Consider the following 27,984-nt stretch of genomic DNA (forward strand, 5'->3'; position numbering starts at 1 on the left):
TAAAATACTCGGGGAGTGAGTTGAAGATTCAATATCTGCCTCACACTTCCTGGTAGCGAGTGTTGATTGCGGCGGGAAGGTTGTCACTCGTTTATAATTGAGTGCCCAGTCTGTCTCGGTTTGTCTGTAAACCCCCCCCCCCCCAACCTCCTTTGTCGTCAAGCCCCGCCGCCCTCACCACCTCCCCCCCCACCTTTTGCTCCTTTTTCGCAGACCGAGTTCATGTAAAATTCACACAATGATTTTTAAAATAAATATATATATGCAGACATATTTGGACAAATCTGTACCTCATGTTTTTAGATTCAATGTTTGCAGATCTCACGGTGGAATTGTGTGTGTGTGTGTGTGTGTATGGGGGATGACTTTAAAGATATTTAAGTATTAACTCAAACATGTTTTCATCTTAGTTGCCGCCTCAATCGCCCCCCTTGACTTTCGAACGCATGCTCTGCCTCAGATCTGTTGTCCCTTCAGCTGGTAAAAGGAGCCCAGATTAGGTGTACCTAAAAAAAATCTTCCAGTCCTTCCCAGCAGTGATTTGTCAAGTTACTGTTCAGTAAAGTCACTCGCAAGTAAACAGCTGGGCAGGAGAGAAGCTGGGTTCAGTTAACTCTTGTTTTTTTCTTCTTTGTGTTGCAATGTGTAGAATACTTCAGTATGAATTTCCTGTCTTTAAATACGAGCGGTGAATCACTGCACACAATGACTGCCTTGCCTGATGTGGGATGTCTGTTGTGGAGCGCAGGATTGGCTCGGGGGTGCGGTGCCCCTTTAAGAGAGATGCCTGATGTCTGATAAAGTGTCTGAACAGGCTTTTTTTCACCCCTCCCCAAAGTCCTCAGTGATGTCAGAGGCAGACTTGTAAATATTATTGATGTGGTCCAAGTGAGACCCCTCCTCCCTCTGCACAAACTTCCAAAAGGTCCACCCATCCCGTCCGGCCACAGGCTGCAGAATGTTATAAAGAGGGCTGCAGAAGCAGACACTCATTCACTCACTGGTCAAAGGTGCGCTGGGAGGTGTCTTTTAGCTTCTCTCTCTGGTCTCTCGTTTTCTTGCTCTCGTATTCCCCCTCAACCTCTCTGCACCAGTCCCTCTGTCCCTGCTTCTCTCTCTCTCTCTCTGTGCCTTCTCCTTTTCAACACGGTGTTGGGGGTAATTTCTCAGACATCTTGGCCGTCTTACAGTGGAGGCTGTGAAAGTGGGCAGCGGGGAGCCTGGTGCCTGGGAATATGCACCACTCCACACTCGGGGTCTTGTTGTTGGCCGTGTGTCTGAATGCAGCCAGCGGCCATGTCGGCAAAAGTAGGAGGCAGAGCCCATACGATGGAGGTACCCAGAATCAGAGTAAGTCTTCCACAGGAAGAGAACCTGGTTTAAAGTTTTTTTTTAAAAAACGTACCCGCGAAACATTTTCTTTTCCCTTACAGAATGTGCATTCAAACTCTTCCAACGTTTTCTGAACATGTGCATTATAACGTTCTGCAGGGACGTTGCTTTTGCTCTGTTGTTAGCCACTCCAGCATGATGTGGAGATGCTTTCCTAGAGTTAAAATCCGGAGTGAATCAGACTTTTGGCCGGCGGAGCGACTGCAAATTTTTCTTGTGTCGCGGATCATTTGGAAGGTAGCTTTCAAAAGAGCCCAGTACACGCAGTGAGGGGCCGAGTGCCCCCCTATGTTTGTTGCACAGCACAAGGGGTTAATTGAGGTGTGACTGTGAGGGCATGTACCCCGTCACCTTAACTTTGGTTTTCGGGTTATCCCTGTCGCCGCCCAGTCAGGAGGTTACAATCTGACCCGTTTCTGTGCTCTCTCCCTTAACGTCAACCACATTTTTGAAGTCTCCAACTCAGACTTTGATGCATCAAACGACCTTTGTCCCTCTCTCTCTCTCCACAGATGTTTCCCGACTACTGGGTGGTTTCAGTATGCTTTCTCCAGCATCTGGGCCGTGTGGTTTTTTTTAAAAAAATACGGCATCTTTATTTGGGGCGAGAAGGAGAAAGACAAATGGTTTCTTTGTAACCTTCATCTCAATAATCTGGGGAAGTTTTTATGGGGGGGAAAAAAATCGCGCGAACCTTTTTTTTGCAAACATCCACGCTTTGTATTGCAAATTTTGATGCTATTGTTAGGGCTGGAGCCAACACATCCTGCCCCAGAGCCCCCATGGCGGGGGGGGGGGAAGCATTGAAGGGTTTAGAAACTGCCTGCTTCCTAAATTGGGGTGATTCTAGCGTGCATCTCTTTTCAATTGAGCTGACTCCACAGCTTAAAGCTAGCATCCACCCTGAGCTGCTTTTATGTTGGAGTTTGATCTGTCAACTGAGAACACACACCCTCCATTCGCTGACAGATCCACTCAGATGGGTGGACAGTCCCAGTGGAAGTTTAGTCTGGAATTGTTGTCTTTGGGTTAGTTAGAGGGAGCTTTTCCAGCTAATTTGCAGATGTAGTTTAAATTAAGCAATTCTGAATGAGACACAGCCACTTGGCTAGAAATCTGGAAGGAAATATTCTGGGATTCCACAGAATTGTTGAATGGTTGAGGGCAAGAGGCCATTTGATGCTTTATGTTTATACAAAAACTTCTCCAAGATTCGCAAGTGCCACTCTCACTGCCTTTACCATGTATTGTAATGGGGCTTCACTGTGATTACCACTTCTACCTCACTACGCCAGGGATCTGGGTCCATGTCCACCCTCAGGCAACTGTCTGTGTGGGGTTTACACATTCTCCCCGTAACTGCGTGGGCTGCCTCTCCCGGTCAAACAGGTGAGGTGGATTGGACATGCTAAATTGCCCATGGTGCTCAGGGATGTGCAGACTGGGTGGGTTAGCCATGGGGAAATGCAGGGTGACAAGGATTGGGGTGAGTGTGGGTGGGATTCTCTTTGGAGGATCAGTGTGGGCTGGATGGTTTGCCCCATACTGTAGGGGTTCTGTGATGATGATCTAATTATCCTCTTGAAAGCCAAAAATTGAGTGCATTCTCAGGTGGAGTATTCCAGATCCTAACCACTTGCTGTGTGAACGAAACGGTTCCTTTGTGTCGCTGTTGCTCCTTCAGCCACTCATCTTAAAACGGTATCCTCTGATTCTCAATCTTTCAACCAGTCCCTGTCTACTTGATCCATAGCCCTCAGGCTTTCGAACACCTCCAACAGATCTTCCCTTAGCCTGCTCCACTGCAGGATGTACGACCTCAGTTTCTTCATGTGACTGAAGATCCCTTATTCTTCAAAGTTTGGGAGATTTGTAGCTCGGGTGCTCATTGTTGTGGTTCTGTTGGCCGAGCTGGGAATTTGTGTTGCAGACGTTTCGTCCCCTGTCTAAGTGACATCCTCAGTGCTTGGGAGCCTCCTGTGAAGCACTTCTGTGATCTTTCCTCCAGCATTTGTAATGGTTTGAATCTGCCGCTTCCGGTTGTCAGTTCCAGCTGTCCGCTGCAGTGGTTGGTATATTGGGTCCAGGTGGATGTGCACAGGTCCACATCGACCTGGACCCAATATACAGGCCACTGCAGCGGACAGCTGGAACTGACAACCAGAAGCGGCAGATTCAAACCATTACAAATGCTGGAGGAAAGATCACAGAAGCGTTTCACAGGAGGCTCCCAAGCACTGAGTATGTCACCTAGACAGGGGACGAAACGTCTGCAACACAAATTCCCAGCTCGGCGAACAGAATCACAACATTCCTTATTCTTTGCAACCATTCTCATGAATCGTCTACATTCTCCCTTATGCCTTCACACTAATAGGTCAGTCAGTCAGTGTCTGTGAGGAGACATAATATGATTTCATTCTCACACATTTTCCTTGATTTTATGGTTTGACTGTTGGTTGTATCACTTGTAAGGGAAGAGTGAGAGTTGGAAGATGCATGTTGGGGTCTGGATTGACAGGGAATTGAACGGTGTAATCCTAATGGGTTTCTTAGAAACAAGAAGAGGTTTATTAATCAGAGCAAATGAGCTTATGCAAAAGCACAGCACTGGAAGATGCTGAAAATCTGAACTAAAAACAGAAGATGATAGGAAAGGTGACTGGTTGCACCCATGAAGAGAGAAATAAGAGTTTGGGGTGTATTCCCCCCAGCCATTGAAAGTCATAGCTCACCTCATGAGTGCCTGCATTTGACAAGCAATCACATTTTACTGGGACCACAGGGTCCTGCACTTGGCCTGCATCTTGCCTCCTCTGAGAAAGTTAGTGTGCACTCCACAGAAGGTCATAGACCACCAAGAGGTGGAACTGCAGGATTCGCTTTGAAGGGTTGGACAGGGCAGTGCAGTGTAAAATTAAGCTGCATTGTTGCCAATGAATTTGTGACTCGGGATTTGCTCCAGGATCCTGAGTTTCTTTGTTGGGAAAATGCAGCCTGTTATTTAAGGGTTGACGACCCTTCTCCAGAATTGGAAAAGAACCTCTGAAATATCTATGATTAACTCTCTCTGTCCCTGGATCCATTTCATCTGATGAAGGAGCAGTGCCCTGAAAGTTTGTGATTCCAAGTAAACTTGTTGGACTATAACCTGGTGTTGTGTGACTTCTGACGTTTGCACACCCCAGTCCAATACCGGCATCTCCAAGTCTCACCTGTAAAGATGAGTTTGTATTCCATGAACCGAGAGTTCAGATCTGAGACATAGTCCACAGATGCTGAGTGTTATTAGTCTTGTAATGCATCTGGTCTTTTGCGAGCTATTTAATTGATGGCATGTGTGCTTTCTACTCTGTCCCTGTTCAGATTATTGTGTAGACAATGGGAAGATTTACCACGTCAACCAGCAATGGGAGCGTACTTACATGGGCCGTGTCATGATCTGTACCTGTTATGGGGCAGGGCAAGGTTGGAATTGTGAATCGAAGCCTGATGGTAAGTTAATAGTTAAAAGAGCTAGTAACGCTGCATTCCTAATAATGAAACTTGGAATCTAGCGCTATCTCCTAACTGTATACAGTTCCCATCCAGAGATACAAAAGTAAATATTTAAGAGCTAGAGTATCAGCATATTAACTAATGTGTATTACAGTGTCAGTGTTATTAATCCAGTGTGTTACAGTGTCGGTCTATCAAGCCAGTATGTTACAATATCAGCATATCAACTCAAATGTGTTACAATATCAGTATATTAACCCAGTGTGTGACAATGTCAGTATATTAACCCAGTGTGTGACAATGTCAGTATATTAACTCAGTGCATTACAGTATCAGTATATTAACCCAGTGTGTGACAATGTCGGTATATTAACTCAGCGCGTTAAGATATCAGTATATGTACAGCACAGAAACAGACTCTTCTGTCCAACTCATCCACGCCGACCAGATAGCCTAAATTAACCTAGTTACATTTGCCAGCATTTGGCACATATCCCTCTAAACCCTTCCTATTCATATATCCATCCAGATGCCTTTTAATTGTACCAGCCTTCACCACTTCCTCTGGCAGCTCATTCCATACACGTACCACCCTCTGCGTGAAAAAGTTGCCCCTTAGGTTCTTTTATATCTTTCCCCTCTCACCCTAAACCTATGCCCTCTAGTTCTGGACTCCCCGATCCCAGGGAAAAGACTTTGTCTATTTATCCTATCTATGCCTCTCGTGTTTTTATTCACTCTACCAATGTTAAGTCTCATATTACAGTCCAGTGCATTGCAGTAGGAGTGGACGTCTCACTGTGTTGCAGCATTACTGTACAGTATCAGCATTTGTAATAATGCATTACATTACCAGTGGTACGGCATCTCCTAAGATACAACAATGACTGCACCTCATTGGTTGCCAAAGCACAATGGAACAGTCTGGCATTGTGAAAGGTGCTGTGTAGGTACAAGCACTTTCATTTTTGATATCTGCACAGATCTTCTGTGTCCCAGCCCAGTAAGGTGCCAGATATTGTGTGGTTCCCTTAAGCTGGATGTCAAATGGAACTCTGTAGATGGCACTCAAGAGACCAAGCTCAGAGTTGAGACAGGTATTATACCCTTCAAGAGGGCAGTTGGTGAGTGCGGTGTGGTGGGGTGTTGCAGTGGGCAGATGGTCATTCTGAAATTGAAAGGGTCTTCCTGAAGATTATGTTTCAATTTGTGCAGTTGAGGAGATGTGCTACGACCAGTACACTGGGACCAGGCAACGTGTTGGTGATACCTGGGAGCGGCCAAAGGATGGCATGATTTGGGACTGTACCTGCATCGGAGCTGGCAGGGGGAGGATCAGCTGTACCATTGCAAGTAAGGAGGATGGGTGTGGGGCATGGTGGGTGATCAAGTGAGTGCGGGTGGGTGACCAGGGCTATTATTGTGGGACTGTACCCATTCCGAGTTCCCACTTATCAAAATCCCCCTTAGTATCTATTCCTTTGTGCTTTTGGTGCTCTGACCTCCATACAAATGCCCTGAGGAGTTTTGCCTTGCTTTCAGTCTTGTCATGTGCACAGTGAAGGGGTATGTGTTTTAAAAAGGGGAAATGTGCTGCAGTATGCCTTCTCAGGCATGACAAGCGCTGCTGACCTCTGATCTTTCAAAGGATCTGGCACAAGTCCCTATCCAATTAAGGAAGTTTTCATCTGAGGATTTGTTGCCAGTGAGCCCCTTCCTGTTATAAATCTCAGTCCTCTCCCTGATCAGAGAAACTCATTGCTTTCTGCTCTTGTCAACAATATTCCCTTCTGTCCTTTAAAATTCCACCCCTTTTCAGAAATAAGATCTGTTTTGGGATATCCCTTCCCATTCCTGGACTCTTACACCCCCAGTCTCTCCGACCTCTCTCACAATTCCCAATTGCTGTGGATTACTCCTTTAACACACAACCCCAACCCCTTTGATTCCCTCCCCAACATCTTCTGGACTCCCTCCACCTCAAGATCTCTCCATTGCCCCACTCCAAACTCCTCCAATTCTCTCTCAGAACTCCTTCAATTTCTCCCCCATCCAGACTCCTCCAATTCCTCTACCCCCTTTGAGACTCCTCCAATTCCCCCCCCAGACTCCTCCAGTTACCCCCCTCAGACTCCTCCAATTCCCCCCCCAGACTCCTCCAGTTACCCCCCCCAGACTCCTCCAATTCCCCCCCCCAGACTCCTCCAATTCCCCCCCCCCAGACTCCTCCAATTCCCCCCCCCAGACTCCTCCAATTCCCCCCCCAGACTCCTCCAATTCCCCCCCCCAGACTCCTCCAATTCCCCCCCCCAGACTCCTCCAATTCCCCCCCTCAGACTCCTCCAATTCCCCCCCTCAGACTCCTCCAATTCCCCCCCCTCAGACTCCTCCAATTCCCCCCCCTCAGACTCCTCCAATTCCCTCCCCCAGACTCCTCCAATTCCCCCCTCTAGACTTCTCCAATTCCCTCCACCAGATTCCTCCAATTCCCCCCCCCCCACCAGACTCCTCCAATTCCCCCTCTCCAGACTCCTCCAACTCCCCCCTCCAGACTTCTCCAATACCCTCCCTCCAGACTCCTCTGACCCATCAGGACCTTCTTACCAGGACCCCTCCCAGGGTTTATCTGTTGCTCTGTCACTCTGATGTTTGACAACTGGTTGAAACTGATGCTTCCCTGTCAAATCCAGTTCATTGCACATGGTCCGATTGCCGTTATGGTCTCTTTGGAGGGACCCTGTTGTCAGTGTGAAGATAATAAAAGGTATGGGTAACGTCAAACCCTGCACATGCTACATTGATCGGAACATACATTCTGAATTATGAGCCCTCCTGACAAGGAGGTGTTGATCAAATCCTGAATCGAACTCTAGGGCAGTTTGAAACGGTCTTCATTGTTGCTGCCCTCCTGTGTTCCACAGACCGCTGCCATGAGGGTGGTCAGTCCTATAAGATCGGTGATACCTGGCGAAGACCTCACGAGACCGGTGGCCACATGTTGGAGTGTGTTTGCCTTGGAAACGGGAAAGGCGAATGGACCTGCAAGCCAATAGGTAGACCATTCTGTTGTAAAATTGAAACCAATATGTGTAAACGGTTTTCCTTTCCTGGCACAAGGATTTTGGCTCTGAACAACTGGCTGACAATTTTGCAAAGCCTTTGCAAGAGCTCACTCAAGTAACTTACAGCCAGATTGATGCACTAAGGTCAGACATGGTTTGGAAGTTTTTTCTGTGTTGGCAAAGAGTGAGAGTGGATTGGAATGGACTGGTGCTCTCAAAACATAGGAACACCAAACCTCCAGGCCACCTTGACTGTCTGTTGGATCACATTGTCCTATGGAACATATGATTGACATTGTCCAGAGGAAGACAGATAGCCACATGGGCTACAGTGAAGGCCAGTTAACTGTTAACACAGTCCTCTAGAGGCCAGGTGGCCATGTGATGATTAACACTGTTCTCCTAAAGGTCATGTGACAATCAACAGTGTCCACTGGAGGTCTGGTGGTCATGTGACAGTCAACCCAGTTCATTGGAAGCCTGGTGTCCTGTGACAGTCAACTCTCTCTATTGGAGGCTTGGTGGTCATGTGATGATTTACACTGTCTAAGGAAGGCCAGTGGTCATGTGACAATCAACACTGTCCACTGGAGGCCTGGTGATCAAGTGACAATCAGTATGGTCCACTGGAGGTCATATGACAGTCAAAACTGTCCGCTGGAAGCTTGGTCATGTGACCAACAGCATTGTCCCCTGGAGGCCAGATGGTCATGTGACAATCAACACTGTCTACTAGAGCTCAAGTTCACTAACATAACCTGTTTGTCCCTGAATAGGATATGTGCGTTTGAATATTAATTCAATTCTCAATGTACTTCTGAAATTTGTGTCAGTTGAAGAAAGGCCGATTCGCTCTAATGGCTGAACCATGGCATGTCAGCTGTGTCTCAGAGGAGCCTTCTCCCAGCAAAACAGTGAATACGTAGTCACAGATGACAATCCAGTGGACAGCTAAGGAAGGGTTGCACTGTTAGAAGTGCTTTCTTTCAGATGCGATGTTCAACTGAGACCTCGGTTACCCCCCTCGGGTGATTAGAAAAGATACCCCAGCTTGAGAGGAACGGGGAAGTTCACTGAGCTCACCCTGTGACTTAACCACTGCCTATCCCTCAGCCAACATTGTGCTTGCTTCTAAAATCTTGGCAAATATTCACAGTGAAAGAAATGTTAGAATATGCAAGGGTTATGAATGGTGTTATTTAACTTTCCCCTGTCCTTTCCCATAAAAAGAAAACCGAAGTTGAAAACTTGATTCGGTGGAGAGATAGAAGCTTGATAATGAATCGAGCTACGATGCAGTAACTCAGTTAATCACTGGTGCTCTCAAAACATAGAAACACAAAACACCTTGACTGTCTGCTGGATCACATTGTCCGAGGGAACTTCCTGATGAAAGGCTTTTGCCTGAAACGTTGATTTTCCTGCTCCCTGGATGCTGCCTGACCTGCTGTGCTTTTCCAGCACCACTCTGATCTTGACTCTGATCACTGCATCATTTGAGCCACTCAGTCTTGCTTTCAGTTGATGCTCTCTGCTGATCTCGAGCTCAGTAAGGGCAGGATTGATTGAGCCGGTTTCAGTCTCTGGGGAGTTGCAAAGGGCAGCCCGCTGTTAGTGTACCTGATCGCTGGAAAGAGCAAGTAAGTGGCCAGTGGTTGAGGGCAGGATTGGCACGGCTGATGCCACCACTCCCTCCCGAAAGCAGTAGCCCGTTGGCATTCCCTGCTCAAGCCCACACACACGGATCAGGTGCTGTGAGCAGAGGGAACAAGGCAGGATGGAAAAACAGATGGAAAATGACCTGGCTCAGAATCTAACCCAGCACTTTGTGTTTACACAGCGGAGAGGTGCTATGACAATGTGGCAGGTACCACCCATGTTGTTGGGGAGACCTGGGAAAGACCATACCAGGGCTGGATGATGATGGAGTGCACGTGTCTGGGAGAAGGCAGTGGCCGGATCACCTGCAGTTCAAGGAGTAAGTTCAGCTTTTGTCTTTTTAAGGTGACCTTATTGCACTCTAATTAAATCATTCATTAAACCACTGGACAGGTCCAACCTGCCGAATTCGGGTGTTTTACCACAGTTGAAACTATTGTCTCCGGTGGATGGGTCTGGAATTGCACTAACATTCACGCTTTTGTAAAGCCTTTTGAGATATGGGGTGACGTTTCAGAAATGGAATCACTAGTTTATTTAATTGATGGAAAGGAAAGGTGGGTTGATGGAATTATGTTACTAATCAACGGGGGCAGCATGGTGACTCAGTGGTTAGCACTGTGCCTCATAGCGCCAGGGACCCAGGTTCGATTCCAGCCTCGGGCAACTGATTTACACCTCCGAGTGCTCTGGCTTACTCTCATTGCCCAAAGATTTGAAGATTAGGTGGATTGACCATGCTAAATTGCCCATAGTATGCAGGCTAGGTGGATTAGCCATGGGAAATGCAGGGTTACAGGGTTAGGATGGGGCTGGGATGCTTTCTGAAGGGTCAGTGTGGACTCGATGGGTCGAATAGCCTGCTTCCACACTGTAGATACAAGCCTTTGGATGGCTAAACAGGCTGGACTGAATGAGCTTCATTCTAGTCTTGTGTTTAAAAGACTTCATTGGAGAAGAGAAATACATAATCCGTTAATGGATTCCTACCTAGTGGCAGAGCTGCAGGCCATGATGAGAGATAGGGATAGGTGAGGCCATGGAGGGTCTGGAAGCCGAGGTGAGAATGTTAAAATCAGAGCGACACACTATTGGTTGTCAGCCTGTCTCAGTGAGCACAGGGCAGACATCGGAAGCCAAACCAGGGTATGAGTTAGAACAGGATGGCAAAACTTTAGATAACCTGAGGGTCGTGGAGGATAGAATGTGGTAGAGCATGTGGAAATAGTCAAACCTGGAGATAAGGAGGACACGGGTGAGGATTTCATTAGCAGATGAGCCGAAGAACGAAAGAATGAGGAACTGGAGTAGGTCATTCAGGTAAGAATGTGGCTAATCTGTTCATATCCACATTCCTACCTGACCTCGCCCTAGTCGAGCAGACATCCATCAAATTAAACTTTGAGTGCCTTAAATGATTCTGCCTCCACTGTAGAGAGGAAGCATATTCCAAGAGTGAGCACCTCTCGTGAGGGAAGAAACTCCTCCTCATTTCCTGTGCCCCTTGCTTCCCTGTGAAGTGGACACGTCTTCTGTCCAGGTCAAGCACCCTCTGAGCTGTATAAGTTCCAGTGAGATCACCTTGCCACCATTAAACTTCAGTGAGTCTAGGCTTAACCTGTTCAACTACTTCTAACAAGGGGACCCCTTCACCCCATGACACAGCCCAGTGAGCCTTCGCTGAACTGCCTTCAATGTAAGTATGTCCCTCCTTGGGGAAAGTGCAAGAACCATCCTCTTCATGTGCTTTCACCAATGTTGTGTAGAGACACAGCTAGACATCTTTATATTAACACTGTATCTCTGTTCCAATAAAGGTCAACAGTCCATTTGCCCTCCTAAGTCCTCGCTGTACCTATATGCTTGAGAATCAGGGGCAAAGACTCTCAGATCCTCTCCTGGTGTGCTTCTATTGACACCTCCCCTAAATCTTGCACAGTGTTCCTCTTGGGAGAGGAATCCAATTCCATTCTCTATCTCTCTCTCTCTATCTCTCTCTCTCTCTCTCTGTGTCTCTCTCCCTCTCACATGCAGTCTCTATCTCACACACACACGTTTTCCTTGGCATATTGTGAACCACCTGACATCAGTGCCTTTCCATTCTCCATCCTTCCTTCCAGCAATAGGAGCAGAGTCTCTCTCTCTCTCTCTCTCTCTTTCTTTCTTTCTTTCTTTCTCTCTCTCTCTCTCTCTCTCTCTCTCTCTCTCTCTCTCTCTCTCTCTCTCTTTCTCTCTCTCTCCCTCTCCCCCTCTATCTCTGCCCAGATGTTCCAATATATTATCAGAATTCTCTCAGCCATCTCCACTCCAAGGAGAACAGTCAGAGCCTCTCCAATGTATCTTCATTACGGAAGCCCTTTGTACAGTGGGCTTGTGAATTTCTTTTCCACTCTCTCTGATGCATTCATGTCCTTCCAAACGTGAGGCGCCCACAACTGTACACAGTATTTTAACTGAAAACAAATTGTCTTGACACCCTTGCAGTCTTTGCATTTGCCACCTGTCTAACTTGTCAGTGTCCTTCCTACTTCCTGAAGAGTTTACACTGCTTTCAGGTTTTGTACGATCCGTAAACCTTGAAATTCTGCTCTGCGCACCGAGATCTGTCTCATTAATATATATCAAGAAAAACAAGTATCCTGACTCTGACCCCTATTGTCAGCTGTGTCATTATAAATGAAAGCGTATGCACTTTGCTGTCATCAAGTTTTTCTGCTACCTTTTCAAAACAAAACCTTAGCAAAACAGTTAAATGTGGTCTTTCCCCTATGAAGTCCAGGCTGGTTTCCTTTAATTTGCCCAGACGACTCTAGATTTTATCTTGAATGATAATTTCTAGTCACTTCTCCACAACTGAGAATAAACTGACTGGCTTGTAATGGTTGGTCTTAACTTTTCCACATCCTTCTTGCAACAAGGATGTAACATTTACTACATTCTGACTCTCTGCTTGTATCAAAGGAAGACCGAAAAGTTGTCACCAGTACCTCAGTGATTTCCATTCTCATTTCCCTCAGTATACGCCAACTGTCGTGCCTTATCAAACACATCCTTTTGACTTTATAACCCTATCTCAATCACTATGGCCAGGGTAGCATCTCCTCTGGCCAAAACAAATTCAAGATGTTCATTTGATACCTCAGCTGTGCCCCGTGACTGGATGCATAAATCCCCTGTTTAGTTGCTAAATCAACCTTATACCACCTTTTCCCACTCTTCTATAATTGGTATGCCTGCTTCCACATTCTGAGTGTAGGCTGTAAATAGCTGAGGCTGCAGCACTGTTCCCTGTGGTGCTGTACTGGTCAGAGTTTGCTGGCTCCAAAAGTGTCCTGTTTATTTCCTCATCTGCCAAACCGAAAGTGAGCCAATTATCCTGATCTCTGCTGTCAGTTAGCCAAAGCGTTCTCTGTCCTTGTGTATCATCCATCAAATAGGGACGCTTTGTGGAAAGTTGCAGAGGTGGAAATAGTGTAGGAGAAAGCTTGGAAGCTCATCTCAGAGTCAAAATGTGGCACCGAGACTTGAGTAGGGAGTAGGGTACGGTGCAAGGCCTGAATACAATGGCTTGAATCTTCCTAATAGTTAGTCGGAGGAAATTTGGGTTAGAGACAGTGGAGGAGGCGAGAGGTGGGTCCAAGATAGAGCTGGGTGGTATCAGTATTACAGTGCTTTTGGAGAGTGTTGTTAAGAGACAGTATGTGGATGTGAAGTAGGGCTTTGAGAGATAAGGACCAAGCATGGTTTCTTGTGGAACATCAGTGCGTGAGCATGGAGAGAAGCCACTGACTGAATCTTTTCTGAACCATTTCAAGTTTCACAACATCTTTCCGATAGGAAGGAGACCAGAATTGCATGCAATATTCCAACAGCGGCCTAACCAATGTCCTGTACAGCTGTAACATGACCTCCCAACTCCTGTACCCAGTACTCTGACCAATAAAGGAAAGCATACCAAACGCCGCCTTCACTATCCTATCTACCTGCGACTCCACTTTCAAGGAGCTATGAACCTGCACTCCAAGGTCTCTTTGTTCAGCAACACTCCCTAGGACCTTACCATTAAGTGTATACGTCCTGCTAAGATTTGCTTTCCCAAAATGCAGCACCTCAAATTTATCTAAATTAAACTCCATCTGCCACTCCTCAGCCCATTGGCCCATCTGATCAAGATCCTGTTGTACTCTGAGGTAACATTCTTCACTGTGCACTATGCCTCCAATTTTGGTGTCATCTGCAAACTTACTAACTATTTAAAAGATTTGCAAGAATGTTGCCAAGGTTGGGGGATTTGAGCCATAGGGAGAGGCTGAATAGTCTGGGGCTGTTTTCCGTGGAGTGTCGGAGGCTGAGTGGTGACCTTATAGAGGTTTATAAAATAACGAGGGGCACAGATAGGGTGAATAGCAAAGGTCTTTTCCCTGAGGTGGGGGAGTCCAGAACTAGAGGGCATAGGTTTAGGGTGAGAGGAGAAAGATTTAAAAGGGATCCAAAGGGCAACTTTTTCATGCAGAGGGTGGTACGTGTATGGAATGAGCTGTCAGAGGAAGTGATGGAGGCTGGTACAATTGCAACATTTAAAAGGCATGTGGATGGGTATATGAATAGGAAGGGTTTGGAGGGATATGGGCCAAGTGCTGGCAAATAGGACTAGATTAGGTTGGGATATCTGATCAGCATGGATGAGTTGGACTGTGCTGTACATCTCTATGACTCCTATGACTGAATGAATTAGAATTGATCCAAGTGAGCAGCCTCATCCAACTGGATCATTGTGGAGGAGGATCATGCATTGAACTGTTGAAAGGCTGCAAACAGGGGGAGTATGGAATGTTTACATTTGTCATCTGCAGCATTGAACAGAGTAATTTCAGTGCTGGGGCAAAGCTAATTCGAGGGATTCATGAAGTTCCAGGGAAGACGGGTGTAAATTTAGGAGGTGTGGAGAGGAAAGGAATGTTTTTAACAGAAGTCTAGTGTCTTCTGAAGTGATTGATGTTGTTGAGGGTTTACTCTGTGAAAGATGCCATAGAAAGTCACCTTGTTTATAAACTGAAGTGTGGACAGCATGTTGATTACTGTTCCTACATCAGTCCTTTTCTCTGCCTGTTCCAGACCGATGCAATGACCAGGATACTCAAAAGTCCTATAGAATCGGAGATACCTGGTCAAAGATCGACAGCCGGGGCCACCGTCTTCACTGCACCTGTAAAGGCAAAGGGCGTGGAGTGTGGGAATGTGAGCGACATACTTCTTTGGTGTCTGGTCCCGGTAAGTGTGCAGATTTGGCCTTCATAGTAAAATGTACAAAGGTAATGGTTTGAAGTTGCTTGTAAAGGCACCATTGCACTCATGTCAAGTCTAGCCACTTTTAAGAGCTGGACAGATTTAGACACAGCAGTGGAGCAGGTTTCCATGCAGTAAGACTTGAGTTCAAAATGGATCAGGTGCATTTAGCTTTTGGCCCGTATTGGAATGCTCAGCAGCCCAACTTTATAACTCTTTAATTCTTTCGGTCCATTGAAAAGAAGAGTTCATGTAAGCAGGGTTGTTCCTATTTTCTGTTTTCCATGCTTATTAGATCAGATTATGTACATATTCAACAAATTACAAACTATTTACAGCTCAAAACCAGACGCTTTATCTGTGATGGTACCTAGATGAATCCCTCTCCCCAGTTTACTTTACCTCAAGTTATCAGAATATCCCTTTGCTCTCTCCTTCATGTTTGTCAAATGTCCCCTTAAGTGCGTCAATTTATCTCAAACTGCTCCCATGTTAAGGTGGATTATTCTTCATTGGGCTGTGGATATAACTTCCTTTGCCCCTCCTTGAATTGGGGGAGTTAACCAATTGATTTCAGTGGGCAGTTGAGAATCAACCACATTGCTCTGGATCTGGGGTCCACATGTAGGCCGCACCAAGTTAAGAGGCAGTTTTTGTTCCCCAAAGGAGATTGGTGAACCAGATGGGCTTTTTATTTCAGCTACTGCAAGTTCACTGAGACTAGCTTTCCAATTGTAAACTTTTTGACAAAATAGTTTAAATGCCACAGTGGAACTTAAACGCTGTGATGCTAGGGCATCAGTCTAGGTCTCTGAAATACTAGTCTGGTAGCATTACCACTACACGATGACTTACCCTCCACAATCATATCATTCTGTGGGTGTAGCAGCTTTACCCATATTGATGGCCTCAGATTTTAGACTCTGCCACAGGCAGAAACGTGGACAAAGTGACTCGTTTTGAATATTGGGCATATACTGCTTCCTCCCCAATTAATTAAAACAGATGGGGATTTTTATCAGGCAGGATCATAAAAAGCACCTTATTATTACTTTAACAAATTGGCAGCATACAACGTCCTGTCTGTTGCCAAGAATCCCATGAAGAGGACATAACCAGTGGCCTGAAGGAAGGAAAAGGACAAGCAATGTTCTATTGTTCATGTTCTGTTGTTTGTCTCAATGTTCCTTTTTTTTGTCTCAACGTTCCATTGTTTGTCTCAACGTTCCATTTTTTTTGTCTCAACGATCCATTGTTTGTCTCAATGTTCCCATTTTTTGTCTCATATCAACTCGCCATTTATTTTGCTCTAATTTAGAACTTGTATTTATCGTTTTATTGAAAGCAAGAACTAATCTTTCAAAGATAAATCTGGTACCTCCTTTCTAGGATCCAGCACTCACCTACAGAATCAAGTGCAGCCCGCGATTTACCAGCCACAACCTCAGTGTGTCAGTGATGGAGGTATTTCGTACAGCGATGGAATGCAATGGCTTAAGAAGCAGGAGAATGCACGCATGTTGTGTACCTGTCTGGGTAATGGTGTGAGCTGTCGCGATTTGCGTAAGTATTAGTAGTGTGCTGTAGTGCACAAACCCTGACTGATGTGAGCATGGCTTCTGAAACCCTTTTAAAAAGAGAACTTGATGGGTCATTGCATGTTTCAGAAAATATACCCTGTGAACGATTCCGGGTGACTGAACCAGGCAAGTGTTTCAACTGTTTACTGTCAAGATTAAGGCCTGCCCTACTCAGGGAGGGAAGGGATGCCTTGTTCATTCAATTTGTTCCCCACTTTTATGGATCTGGCATTGCCTTGAACACTTTACACCTATGGAGGATCAGGGGAGGGTCTACATGAGCAAGAAGGGGCTCAGGATTATTGGGGTGTTTGCATGAAGCTTTGTGGACAATTGTGGAGTGACCTGAAGAAATGTGAACACTGAGAAAGGTAATTCTAGTTAATATTGGAAGGTCACTGATTTGCAACTGCCCCCAGAGTTGCACCTTCTGATTGTGAATGTTGTCCCTTGTTCTATTTTCCAGTCATACTGGGGGATATCTCAGCACTATAAATACTTTGTAGCAAAGACTATGACTAATGTGGTATTTCTCCAGATTTGAGTCTGAAGGTTTGAGTGCACAGAGATTTGAGTGCGCAGTCTTGGCTGATGTGGTGTGAAACATCCCTTTATCTTCAAGAGCATTTTCTCTGGTGTTCTGGCCAACAGTTACACCTCAGCTGCACACTTCAAACCCGGACTTAGTAAAGTGCTTTGAGAAGATCAGAGGAAGGTGTGGCAGTAATGTAATTCTGTTGTTTCCGTTGGTCTTATCAGCATCTCAGACATATGGAGGTAACTCAAACGGAAAACCCTGCATGTTTCCCTTCACCTTTATGGGCAAGACTTACACATCCTGCACGAATGAAGGACGCAGTGACGATAAATTCTGGTGCAGTACAACCAAAGACTTTGACGCCGATCGCAGTTACTCGTTCTGCAACCAGCATGCTAGTAAGTCCGGAAGCCTTTTCTCTTGAAAGCCTCTCCCTGGCACATAACAGCTGTCTCCCCTTTGCTTCGTGCCCAGTCACAAACTGCAGGACCACCCACCTTTTGATAGAACCCCTCTCCTCCTTCCTCACATTCATAGAGTCATAGAGATGTACAGCACGGAAACAGACCCTTCGGTCCAACCCGTCCATGCTGACCAGATAACCCAACCCAATGTAGTCCCACCTGCCAGCACCCGGCCCATATCCCTCCAAACCCTTCCTATTCATATACCCATCCAAATGTTGCAATTGTATCACCCTCCATCACTTCCTCTGGCAGCTCATTCCATACACGTACCACCCTCTGTGTGAAAACGTTGCCCCATAGGTCTCTGTTATATCTTTCCCCTCTCACCCTAAACCTATGCCCTCTAATTCTGGACTCCCCCACCCCAGGGAAAAGACTTTGTCTATTTACCCAATCCATGCCCTTCATAATTTTGTAAACCTCTATAAGGTCACCCCTCAGTCTCTGACACTCCAGGGAAAACAGTCCCAGCCTGTTCAGCTTCTCACTATAGCTCAAATCTTCCAACCTTGGCAACATCCATGTAAATCTTTTCTGAACCCTTTCAAGTTTCACAACATCTTTCCAATAGGCAGGAGACCAGAATTGCACACAATATTCCAACAGTGGCCTAACCAATGTCCTGTACAGCCGTAACATGACCTCCCAACTCCCGTACCCAGTACTCTGACCAATAAAGGAAAGCATATCAACTGCCTTCCTCACTATCCTATCTACCTGCAACTCCACTTTCAAAGAGCTATGAACCTGCACTCCAAGAACCCTTTGTTCAGCAACACTCCCTAGGACCTTACCATTTAGTGTATATGTCCTGCTAAGATTTACTTTCCCAAAATGCAGCAACTCGTGTTTATCTGAATTAAACTCCATCTGCCACTTCTCAGCCCATTGGCCCAACTGGTTAAGATCCTGTTGCAATCTGAGGTAACCCTCTTTGCTGTCCACTACACCTCCAGTTTTGGTGTCATCTGCAAACTTACTAACTGTACCTCATCCAGCACTTTCTCCTTGACTCTGTCCTCTTCTCACCCCTCCGTCTCAGCCTGCCAGTGGCCTTCCCATGCTGGGCGAGCTGATCAGCGAGATTGGCAATGGGAGCCTGTTGTCTGGTGTCCCTGTGCCCTCCCCATAATTGATATCCAGTAATGTGTTACTGGGAGAGTGCAGGCCAGTGGGGTTAGGACTGGATCAAATAGTTTTTGAGGGGTAGGGTCGTGCAGGATGCAGGCAAGTCTGGGTGTAACACTTCTCCCCCCTGTGGTTAAATGACTTGTCAACGTACACCGTGTAGAATGGCCTGGGCCAAGGTGGAGGATAGTAATGGTAAGAGAGATTTCCCTGGACGAATCTTAGCAAAGTAATAATGGGAAGAAGCAGAACATATTTCCTCCTCCTTTATATAGACTACGTTTTCTGCAAGACCTTCCATAATACAGGAATGGTGGACAGGTGGTTCCCAACATCCCCGTTCTGGTCAGAATGGCTCTAGGCCCAAAGGCCTAAATTTAGCTCAAACCATTCCTACAGAACAAATTACAATCTTCAAGTATATTTACCAAGTGTCTGTCAGCTTGTTACCACATTTTATCGGCAGCGTAATGCAAACTTTGCAACAATGACTGTTCAGTCCACTTGTGAGGGACTCCCATTGATTTAGACCAGTAGCTCACTCAATGGCTGCCTCCTCAGTAGGGGGGACAGATTAAGGTAGATGGGTAAGGGAACGGGCAAGAATCTGTTCCATGTCTTTGAATGTGTCCCCGCGTGTGTGAACTGCTGAAAATAATCTGACAATTTGCTGTCTGTCCTTCTTTGACCTCCTGCTGCGTTTAGCCACTTACATTCAGAGCCGAGGAGGGAACTCCAATGGGGCGCTGTGTCACTTCCCTTACCTGTACAACATGCGGAACTATACTGAGTGCACTTCCGATGGAAGAAGAGATAGCATGAAATGGTGTGGAACAACTGCAAACTATGATGCCGACAGGAAGTTTGGCTTCTGTCCAATGGCAGGTATGATCTAGACCTGTCCCAGTTTCTCTTATATCATTTCAACCCGACTAATCTCCAGTGTCATAGTGCAAACTGTTTAGTGGCAAAGGCTGTCGACCGTACGAAGGTGAAATAAAATGTCTCGCTGCACGTATGATTAGTGTGGAAAGGGCGCTAAGAATGAACGTGAAGTGTTGTGTTTGTCCCATCCTGGATTACAAATTGTGATAATTACCAGCTAACTTGAGAAGGGGTGGAGATCATTCGGCCCTTCTAACCTTTTCTAACACTCAATGGTTGATGTGCATTCTAACTCCCTATTAAGCTGCTTTGCTTCCATATCCCTAAATAAGGATGTGAGAAGTAGGTGCAGGAATAAACCATTCAGCCCTCTGAGCTTTCTCTAGTCTTCTGTACAATCATGTCTGTTCACTAACCATGACTCCTGCAATTGCCTTCACATCCCTTAATTCCTCTGCCTCAAACATATAGAAATGATGGTGTGTATTCAGCCTTCCCCTCACTCCCATCATAAATAATTGGCCTTTTAACATTGAGGTAGTACCACGCTATGTCCCAGATCTCTCAGCCAGGAGCTATTGATTTTTCAATGTTGTTCCTCTCAAATACCCTTTGAATCAACAATACTAACCTCTCTTCATCCCAAAAGATAATATGGTTCCATTTACTCAGTCTCTCATTAGAGGGCCATCCTTTCTTGAGTACCAACTCAGTGAACCTTCACTGTACCTTCTCCAGTGGAAGTATTCTCTCCCTTTAAATAGTGAGTCTCAAGGTCCTGGGAGGTGATGGCCGAATATTTGGAGACTTGGGTTTAAACTGTACCATTGTAGATGGTGGAATTTGAATTCAGTAAAAAACCTGAATTAAAAGCCTAATGATTAACCATTAAACAAATATCAGGAAGACCCTCATCTGGCTCATTAATACCATTTAGGGAAGAAAATTGCCATATTTCCTTGGTCTGACTCCAGACCTGCAGCAATATGGTTGACTCTTACCTGCCCTCTGGTCAATAATGGCTAGGCGGTGAATGCTGGCCGAGCCTGAATCATCCGTATCCTGTAAATTATTTTTTAATACATTCCACGCAGTATTCCAAATGAGGTCTGGTCAAAGCCCTGAACAATTGTAGCAAGACTTCCTCAGTCTTGTACTTGGGTTTACTTGCAATACAGGCCAGAGCCATTTCTAATCACTTCTTAACCACTTGCTATGTGTGTAGGCTAACTTCTGAGTTCCTTGAACAATCAACATTTCGTGCTTTCTAAAATTTACATTGCCTTTTTATTCTTGGTCTCGGAGTGAATAGCCTCATAGTTAGTTCCACATATTATTCTCCATCTGTCATTCTGCTGCACACACACTAACCTGTTCAGATCTGTTTGCAGCCTCACTGTGTTCTCCTCACAGCTTATACTCCCACCTAGCTAAATCATCAGGAAACTTGAATATAATCCCTGTCCGTCACTGAGTCGGAGTCATTAATGTCGATCGCAAAGAGCTGGGTTGAGGACTGATCTACATAGCACTCGTAATAGTCACAAACAACCGATTTGAAAGTGCCCTGTTTATCCCAATTCATTGCTTTTTGTCTGTTAACCAATCACTTATTGATCTTAATGTATTTCCTGTGGATTGGCCTTTAGTGTGGTAACTTACTGAATTCCTTTTGAAGATCACCTAGGTTGGCATCTTGCTTCTTTACCATACTAGGTACCATCATGAAATCTTTCATAACTTCGTCAAACAGCCTTAAGTCATAAAAATCTCTTATCACTCTTGCAATTGACGCCCCTATCTCCTACACAAATGTCTCAAGAGCTTGTTGGGGGCAACCATTTCAGATTCCCCGACCTTTTATCGAGAAACACTTGCTCACATATTGCCACCGAGCAGCCTAGGGTGTAGTTTTAACCTGTTCTCCCCTGGTGGACCAGAGGGAACAGTTTCTCTCTACCCTGTCCAACCATATCATCATGTATTGCAGCTCAATCAGATCACTCCCCAGTCTTGATATACTCGAGCAGGTATACTAAAGAAATATTGCATCCAAAAAACCCCTTTGAAGCCTGATAGTGAGCTCCATTGCAGTGTCCAGTTTTTGACATCGTTTGAGGTCCATTGTTTGAGAGAATTATTGCAATACATTGAAGCAAGATGGTACCTTTTTGCAAAGAGAACAGATGCATGATGAACAGCTTGAAGCTTTCTACTTGATTGTGTCTATATTAATATTTAGCGCGATACTCATTTATGTCCCTCCCTCCTCTCACCTGTTCCCAGAAAATGAAGAGATTTGCACCAATTCGGACGGGGTTATGTATCACATTGGTGACCAGTGGGACAAGATGCATGAGCAGGGTTACATGATGAGGTGCACCTGTCACGGCAATGGCCGCGGTGAATGGGCTTGCATTGCACATGCTCACTTGCGAGGTGGGTCAACTTTTCTAATTTGCTCACTCTGTTTCTCTTTGTCATTCTCTCTCTTGACCACACTCTCTTTTCTCTCTCTATCATGTTTTCTTTCTCTCTCAGTATTTTTCTTTTCTTTCTCTCTCGCTTTCTCTCCCACTTCTTTTCTCTCTCTCTCTCTCCTCCCGTCTGTGAGATGGGAGGTCTCTGAATACGATGGTTGAAGGTATCAGGAGGAGAGCTGAGCTGTTCCTGCTGCCAGGTATGTTCTGAGCAATGGGAATGACGGTGGCGACTTGATGGAGATGAGCAACAATGCTAGTTCGAGGCTGTGCACTGGTATTGACCTGACAGCAAGACGAGGACTAGTCTGGGGGCTGTGAGCGCTTGAGGAATCACAAGGGCCTACTCCCTGGCATGTCAAACATAATTCAAACCCTCTCCTCCTTCCTGACACTTCAAGAGTGGCCACCTCAGTAGAATTGGAAGGATTCTGGGTAATCCAAGATGGAGGACAGGAAAGATTTCTGGTTGTAACAGCTGCTCCTTTTTTTTGAGGCATTTTAGGTGCTGGAGGTGATTTCCTCGAATTCTAGGAGCAGCAATTACTGTTATGTATGCTGTTGCATTGTTTGGAACTTTCGGGGAAAAAAAAGTCAAAACAATGGCAGTTTTAAAAGGGAGAAGAACAGACAAAGGAAGCACATGGTGAGGACAGTGCAGGAGAGAGAGAGAGAAAGCGAGAACCCACACAGTTACTGCCTTTGCTGTTTTGAATTCATGTATCGCTGGACATCAGAGTGCGTCTGGGAAAATTAACAAACAGTGAAATTCACAACTCTGCCAGGGGAAGTGGTGGAGGCTGGTACAATTGCAACATTTAAGATGCATTTGGATGGGTATATGAATAGGAATAGTTTGGAGGGATATGGAGTGGGTGCTAGCGGGTGGGATTAGATTGGGGTGGATATTGGTTGGCATGGATGGATTGGATCGAAGAGTCTGTTACCATGCTGTACATCTCTATGACTCTAAATGGCGGATCTACACGTTGAACTCCAACTAGCCCGGATGAGGTTAACCCTGTGTGCCTGTATTCCTAGAAGTCAATGATAGAATCATCTAGACTCCTCTGCATCGGGCCACCACTCTATTCCTGCAAGGATTAACATTAGTGGCAACGCAACGCAAAACATGAGATGACAGTACTGGAGAGGACAACGATGACAGAATATTAGGGGATGGATATTGGGTGTATAATTGTCAAATATATGCTATACATGTGTGGAAGGATAAAGATATCACATCCTGTTTGGACAATAAAGTGTAACTTAGATAGAAGAACAAAACAATACGGAGTACAGATCAGTCACTGACAGTAGCTACAAATAGAAGCATGATAAGAAAACAAAGCCAAGAACTGCAGCTCATTTAACAGGCATCGACTATAAGGATCAGCAAGTTATGCTGCGCCTTTATAGAACTTCGGTTAGGCCACACTTGGAATATTGCGTTCAGTTCTGGTCACCACACTACCTAAAGGGTATGGATGCTTTGGAGCAAAGGTTTACCAGGATGTTGCCTGGTACTGGGTATTTTAGCTACGGAGAAAGGTTGGATACACTGGGTTTGTTTTCACTGGAATGTAGGAGGTTGAAGGGTGACCTGATAGAAGTTTATAAGATGATGAATAGCATGGATAGAGTGGAAAGTGTCAAGCTTTTTTTCCCCAGAGTGGAGGGGACACAGGTTCAAGGTGCAAGGGGGAAAGTTTAAAAGAGATGTGCGAGGTCAGTTTGTCACACAAAGGGCGGTGAGTGCCTGGAACCTGCTGCCAGAGGAGGTGGTGGAAGCAGACACAGTAGCATCTTTCAGGAGACACCAGGACAAATACATGAAAAGGAAGGGAATAGAGGGATATGGATCCTGTAAGTGAAGACAGTTTAGTATGGAAGGGCAAAATGTGTTGGCTCAGGCTGAAGGGCTTGTTCCTGGGCTGTTTTGTCCTTCGAGCAGCAGAACCAAAAAGCAGAGAAGCCAGTGAAAGCGTCTGTGGAAATATGGTTAAATGTGCATCAGCATAGCCAGCATTTATTGCCCATCCCAAATTGCCCAGAGGGCAGTTATGGGTCAACCACATTGCTGTGGGTCTGGAATCACGTGTAGGCCGGATCAGGTAAGGACATTAGTGATTTAGATGGGTTTTTCTGACAATCGACATTGGATCCATGTCATCATTAGGCTTCTAATGTTCATTCTTTGGATTCAAAATCCACTACCTACCGTGGTGGGAATTGAACCCACGCTCCCAGAGCATTACCAGGGCGTCTGGATTAATCGTCTAGTGATTATACCACTAGGCCATTGCTGGAAAGGCAAAGGTTTGGCTTCCTTTAGCATGGAGCCCCCAGATACAAAAGTAGCATCAAAATAGTGATCATACCACACGGCTATCGCTCCCCCGAGGATGAGAGGTTCGAACTCTGGAAGAGAGAACCTGTTGGAGGGCTGGATGTCGTGAACTGTCTGGTATGGGTCATGTGGAAGAGATGTTTCCATGTGCGGGGCAGGGTGAAAAGAAGAAACGTGAGGGTTGAAAACAGTCAGGAATCGAGAGACCTCGGGAGAGACCTCTTTTTCCAAAGAGTGATCGGAATGTGGAACTTGCTTCCACAGTCAAGGCAAGGTGAATGGTGTCAGTATTCTGAAGGATGTGCCTGAAGGTGGGGATAAGGACAGCATTAGGTGGAAAGGAGTGGGGGGTGGGGGGAGGCTCGTGTGGGGCATGAACACCAACATGAAGGAATTGGGCCAAATGGCCTGGCTAGTGTTGTAGCCTTGACATTGTAGAATAAGCAGATGCAAACAATAGGTTGTAATGGAATGGAAAGACTCAAGAAACTTGGTAGGGTGGGGGGAATGTAATATAAAGGTTTTAATGTGAATATTTGTGAGACTAAGCCCAAATTGGAATTGATACTTGACCACTAGGACAGGCTTGTGGTGGAGGTGAAGTCTTGACCCGTATATTTGTTACAGCTGAAAATGTGTTGCTGGTTAAAGCACCTGATGAAGGGCTTATGCCCGAAACGTCGAATTTCCTGTTCCTTGGATGCTGCCTGACCTGCTGTGCTTTAACCGGCAACACATTTTCAGCTGAGATCTCCAGCATCTGCAGACCTCATTTTTTACCCGTATATTTGTTAGTATTTTACTGAGATTAAATAAACAGTCATGGTTACTGACCACATTAGACTCCTGCAATTGTTAGCAGCTCCTCTTCTGCATCTAACCGTAACAGAAGACTAGGGATGTGACTTGCCTGGGAAACTTTCTGTCCACAGATCAGTGCATGGTGGACGACATTACATATGAAGTGGGCCAGACCTTCTATAAACAGCACGAAGAGGGTCACAGCATGAACTGCACTTGCTACGGCCAGGGCCGGGGGCGATGGAGGTGTGATGCCCTTGGTAAGTAAGTGCACACGCGTCAGAAAAGTTCTGTCCGGAAGTGAGTGAGTGGAGCAGTGACCGGAAGTGGCGTGGAACTGGGGTTAGATTTAGGGCGGTACGGTGGCACAGTGGTTAGCACTGCTGCCTCACAGCGCCTGAGACCCGGGTTCAATTCCCGACTCAGGCGACTGACTGTGTGGAGTTTGCACGTTCTCCCCGTGTCTGCGTGGGTTTCCTCCGGGTGCTCCGGTTTCCTCCCACAGTCCAAAGATGTGCGGGTCAGGTGAATTGGCCATGCTAAATTGCCCGTAGTGTTAGGTAAAGGGTAAATGTAGGGGTATGGGTGGGTTGCGCTTTGGCGGGTCGGTGTGGACTTGTTGGGCCAAAGGGCCTGTTTCCACACTGTAAGTAATCTAATCTAATCTAGATTCTGGCTGTCTCTCCTGGGGCCTGGTTTGGCACACGGTCTCTGTCGGATGGGAATGGCCAGCTTTGGGGTAACCACTTGGGAGGACCGTGGCGTTTTCCGATAACGGGCGGCGCTTGTTTGTGAAACGGGAGCGGATTCATCCTCGGGAGAAGGAACGCAGCGTCAGCAGATTGAAGGGGGAGGGGGAGCTGTGCGTTATTGGAGGGGCTGGAGCCAGTAAAACTATCAGCCAAACATGAGAGCAGAAGGAACCTGGGTGGGCTGCAGTTTGATGGGGAATAAGCCCAGAAGGGCAGGGGAAGGATCTGTCTGCCAGACAGATAAAGAGAGAGCCCAGAGAAACATTTGAGTTCAGGTATACGTTTTCCTCTCTAAGTCCAGGCCATAAAAGCTGCACCATAAAAACATTCCTCTTATTTCTGTCTTGCCAGTTAGCTCCAGCCTTGGTCCTGCGGTTACCTGCCCTCTGACCCCTTAATAAAAGAGCTCGACACATAAGCAGCTGCCTTCCCCTTCCCATCCCGCCCCATCCTTCAAGTCCACCTTGTAAAGGAAGGGACTGCCGAATCGCTGGTAGACTACTCAAGTGCTTTGGATGCTTTAACTCCTGCTCTGGCTCCCCTCTCCTGCTTCTCACCTGCAACATGCGTCTGGTATTTCAGTCAGCGGGGAAATCCTTCCGCCGACTTGATTGGCCGCACTTCTCCTTTATATTTGAAACAAGCCCGGTGAGAGAGCGGGAGAAAAAGTGCAAGTTTGCAATTTTCCCGAAAGCAAAAGTTCTAGCTGTCTCCCAGATCCAGACCCAGCCCCCACCCCCCCCGCCTCCACAATTAAATCTCAAGGGTCCCTATGGGAACAGTGTCTGGTTGGTAGACAGCATTACAGTTAAAGCTGGCTGTGTGTGAGGCAGCAGGGCCTGTGGCAAAGCATAGAGCCACTGCCAAGTGTACAATACAGCAGGAAAATAAATGTAACAGCACGGGGAAACATGTGTGCGTGATGTTCAGCATAAATCCCAGCTTTAAAATGCAACTCAGCAAGTCTTTTCTTTTTAAAGCTCCCATGTTTCCCTTTCTCCTCCTATGGTGAGACAGTTCGGGTCAAAGTACTCTGGGGGCGGTGCTGCGGTGAGCTGAGGGTTTGTTTAATGGGGGGTCAAAGCTGAGAAACTTTGTGGGAGAAGTGCAGAACTTAACGGTCATCAATTCGACAGTTAAATCCAGTCAGGAATTCGAGAGAAAGCTCTTTTTGCTCTGAGAGCAGCGAGCACTTACATTTATCACTGTCAACATAATTGTTTCATGAAGGAGAAGCTAGATCCAGAATCTGGAAGGATGTTATTAAAGTGGAGAGGCTTCAGAAGAGATTTACCAGGATGTTGACAGGATCGGAGGATTTGAGTTATAAGCAGAGGCTGGGACTGTTTTCACTGGAGCGTAGAAAGTTGAAAGGTGGCTTTTATAGAGGTTTATAAATTCATGAGTGGCCTAGATAAGGTGAATGGTAGGTGTCATTTACCTGGGGTGGGGGATTTCAAGACCAAGGGGCATATTTTTAAGGTGAGAGGAGATATATTTAAAAAGAGGGGCAATTTTTTTTTACACAGAATGTGTGGAATGAACTTCCAGAGGAAGTGGTGGGTGAGGGTCCAGTTGCAATGTTTAAGAAGTAATCTTTGGAGGGATGGCGGCCAGGCACTGACAGGTGGCACCAATCTAGTTGGATGGCATTGACTGGTCAGACTGAAGAGTCTGTTTCTGCGCTGTGTGACTCAATGATGTGATGGAGGGAGGTCCACAGTGATCCCAGGCTCGTGTTGAGATGAGTTGGAGTGCGAGGAAATCCATGCAGTGAACAAACCCTGGCCAAAGCCAACAGTGTCACATTTCTCTGCAACCACAGTTCCACAAGCATGTTCTCACCCTCTCCGTCCTCTTCCCCCACCCCAACCCAGATCAGTGCCAGGACACGGACACGCAACGGTTTTACCAGATCGGCGAGAACTTCCGCAAGTACCTGAATGGAATCCAGTACCAGTGCCACTGCTACGGCCGGGGAATCGGGGAATGGTCCTGTCAGCCACTGACAGCCTTATCAGGTAGGATCTTCAGCCACACCAGTCAGGACTGGGGCTCTGGTGCAGAGCTGAGTGGAGCACTGCACCGTCGAGAACTGCCATCTAG

General features: G+C 46.2%; 1 protein-coding gene across 2 annotated transcripts in view; it reads left to right on the top strand.

Annotated features, from left to right (window-relative positions):
* Positions 1 to 982: 982 nt before the first annotated feature.
* LOC132817267 (fibronectin-like) overlaps positions 983 to 27,984 on the top strand; it is a 94,406-nt gene continuing 67,404 nt past the window's right edge. The window contains exons 1-12 of one of the 2 annotated variants that reach the window (XM_060827643.1): positions 983 to 1,350; positions 4,759 to 4,887; positions 6,106 to 6,243; positions 7,812 to 7,943; positions 9,793 to 9,930; positions 14,727 to 14,882; positions 16,287 to 16,460; positions 17,237 to 17,413; positions 19,316 to 19,495; positions 21,782 to 21,934; positions 25,258 to 25,386; positions 27,756 to 27,899. In XM_060827643.1, coding sequence (XP_060683626.1) covers positions 1,236 to 1,350; positions 4,759 to 4,887; positions 6,106 to 6,243; positions 7,812 to 7,943; positions 9,793 to 9,930; positions 14,727 to 14,882; positions 16,287 to 16,460; positions 17,237 to 17,413; positions 19,316 to 19,495; positions 21,782 to 21,934; positions 25,258 to 25,386; positions 27,756 to 27,899 — 1,765 coding nt within the window. In that variant the 5' untranslated portion in view covers positions 983 to 1,235. The remainder of the gene's footprint in view (positions 1,351 to 4,758; positions 4,888 to 6,105; positions 6,244 to 7,811; positions 7,944 to 9,792; positions 9,931 to 14,726; positions 14,883 to 16,286; positions 16,461 to 17,236; positions 17,414 to 19,315; positions 19,496 to 21,781; positions 21,935 to 25,257; positions 25,387 to 27,755; positions 27,900 to 27,984) is intronic. The other variant, XM_060827644.1, reaches the window with a different exon arrangement.

The sequence above is a fragment of the Hemiscyllium ocellatum genome, chromosome 7 (assembly GCF_020745735.1).
Source record: "Hemiscyllium ocellatum isolate sHemOce1 chromosome 7, sHemOce1.pat.X.cur, whole genome shotgun sequence".
NCBI classification, from domain to species: Eukaryota; Metazoa; Chordata; class Chondrichthyes; order Orectolobiformes; family Hemiscylliidae; genus Hemiscyllium; species Hemiscyllium ocellatum.